Consider the following 2,198-nt stretch of genomic DNA (forward strand, 5'->3'; position numbering starts at 1 on the left):
CCTATTTCTAATTAATAAAATCTTTAATATCATTAAAATACATTGATGTTATCATTATTTCATTATATCCTAATTTCATTATTGATTTATTATTTATTAGTTGTTTTATTAGTTCTTTTATTTTTATATTTTAATTTCTTCTTTTTTATTCTTTATCATCATTCTATTTTTATTAATTGATGTTTATTATGAAAAACATTAAATAATAAGAAATAAAATAAAATGATAATTATTTTTATTTTTAATAAATTATAATTATTAAATATTTCATTTTATTTTATATTTTATTCATTATTTCATTTTATATTTTATTTTTATTTAATAATATAATAATAAAATATGATAAAAGATAATAAATATAATAATAAATGAATAATCAATATATTTATAATAAATGATAATATAATTAATGATATAATTAATGATAAATAATTATGAAATCATTTATTCTATTTTCTTTGATTTTTATTCATTCTTAATTTATTCTTTTCTTTCTTTATTTTTATTATTATTTTATATTTAAAATGAACATTTAAATATGAAATAAAATAAAAAAAATAATACAATGAATAAAACATAAATAAAAGAATGTATTAATTGATAAATTAAATTAAATAATAAAGTATTTATATAATATTTCAATATTTAATAAAATATGATAAAATAAATGATAAATGATAAATATAATATTCAAAACATAAATTAACAATGAATAAAATAATATATCAAATAATGAAGAATGATAAACAAATGAAATAATGAAATATATATTTGGGAATCAAAATAAGAGAAGAAATAATGAACATAAATAAAAATCATAAAAAGAAAAATGAATAAAATAATTTATATCATTAAAATGTTGTTGATTATTTTGCATCAATAGATTAGACACTTTTTATTGTATATTTCTAATTTCTGTAATAAAAATACTTTATTTAATCTTTCTTTTTATTATTTATTATCTCTTTTTGAATTGTTCCTTTTTATCTTCTTTCTTTTTATATTCTCAACTTTCTTCTTTTATTCTTTTCATCATCTTCTTCTTCCTAATTTCACTTTTTTCTTTTATATCATGCTTTCTCTTCATTTCTTCTCTTATTTCATTTTTTCATTGAATAAAATGAAGAAAGATATAATAAAAATAAAATCGAAATGAAAACATGTTCATTCAGTTCATACTAATTAATAAGAATCATGAAAAAGAAAAGAAGATTAAATGAAAAGTTATTTAACTCATATGTTATCTAAACACAACTTTAAATAAACAATTCATTTTTGAATTATTTATGTTGGTGTTTGATGTTATTATTCAAACAAACTTTCATTTATCTTTGAAATATGAACTTGTAGAATATCAAATAGAAGATATTCAAAAGGAATTGAATTAAAAAGTGTTAGCAACTATCCAAAGTATAGCCAACTCGAGTAAATTTACATGCTTTAAGATCTTCCAAACTAATATAGAAATTAGCAATACCACAATCTCCCCACATTGTATAATCAGAACCATTTGATGCTCCAGGAATACTTCCAATTTGAAGAAGAGTTTCAGTAAGGTCTTTGTCCTGACCAGTTATGTCTCGAGGATCTTCTTGTGCAAATGCAGAATATCCACCAATATGAATGTCTTCTTCAACAAGAAAGAAATCAAAAAGATAATCACTCAAATTATCTTCTTCTTCTGCTTCATCTATTTCATATTTCATTGCATATTTATCAACAATTTGATTAAATTGATAACAACTAGGTGAAATTCCCATTTCTCCATGTTCTGGAATTAATAAACAAGGTGTTTTTATTGGATTAATTTCCTCGTCACATTCGATGGTTGGTGCTTCTTGTAATTTGGATTCATCTTTTTCAATTGTTTCAAAATAAACAACTCTAAACTTTTCTTGTTTTGTTATGTCTTCACAATTAATTCCATACTCTTCTGAATCATCTATTAAAATATAAAATTGTAAAATTCCTTTTGTTGGATAATTTTCTAATGCTTCAAATTCTTCAAAATTGATTTGCATAATAAAAGACAATGGACTCCCAGTAGTTAAGTCTTTTGGATATTCAAATCCTTTTGGTAAATAAGGTGTTCCACCTAATTTGCAATTGTATCTACTCGCTGGTTTATCACTACATTGAAATCTAACTATTTTCTTTATTGTTGATGACATTATTTCTTTTGCAATTTTCTCAATTTC

The 2,198-nt window shown here is 20.0% G+C and overlaps 1 protein-coding gene across 1 annotated transcript, besides 9 other annotated features; it reads right to left on the reverse strand.

Annotated features, from left to right (window-relative positions):
* Nucleotides 1-10: 10 nt before the first annotated feature.
* Nucleotides 11-175: a microsatellite.
* Nucleotides 55-188: a microsatellite.
* Nucleotides 189-197: 9 nt separating this feature from the next.
* Nucleotides 198-263: a sequence feature (AT_rich).
* Nucleotides 264-315: a microsatellite.
* Nucleotides 316-321: 6 nt separating this feature from the next.
* Nucleotides 322-419: a microsatellite.
* A 24-nt stretch (nt 420-443) lies between these two features.
* Nucleotides 444-520: a microsatellite.
* A 15-nt stretch (nt 521-535) lies between these two features.
* Nucleotides 536-733: a microsatellite.
* Nucleotides 662-838: a microsatellite.
* A 101-nt stretch (nt 839-939) lies between these two features.
* Nucleotides 940-1,113: a microsatellite.
* A 281-nt stretch (nt 1,114-1,394) lies between these two features.
* Nucleotides 1,395-2,171, reverse strand: EDI_160790 (uncharacterized protein; the record flags this gene model as incomplete). The annotated part of the gene is made up of 1 exon (XM_001741911.1): nt 1,395-2,171. The coding sequence occupies one exon, from the start codon at nt 2,169-2,171 to the stop codon at nt 1,395-1,397; it is 777 nt and encodes a 258-aa protein (XP_001741963.1).
* Between the last annotated feature and the right edge of the window lie 27 nt (nt 2,172-2,198).

The sequence above is a fragment of the Entamoeba dispar genome, genomic scaffold, assembly GCF_000209125.1.
Source record: "Entamoeba dispar SAW760 scf_1105229464195 genomic scaffold, whole genome shotgun sequence".
In the NCBI taxonomy this organism is placed as follows: Eukaryota; Evosea; order Mastigamoebida; family Endamoebidae; genus Entamoeba; species Entamoeba dispar.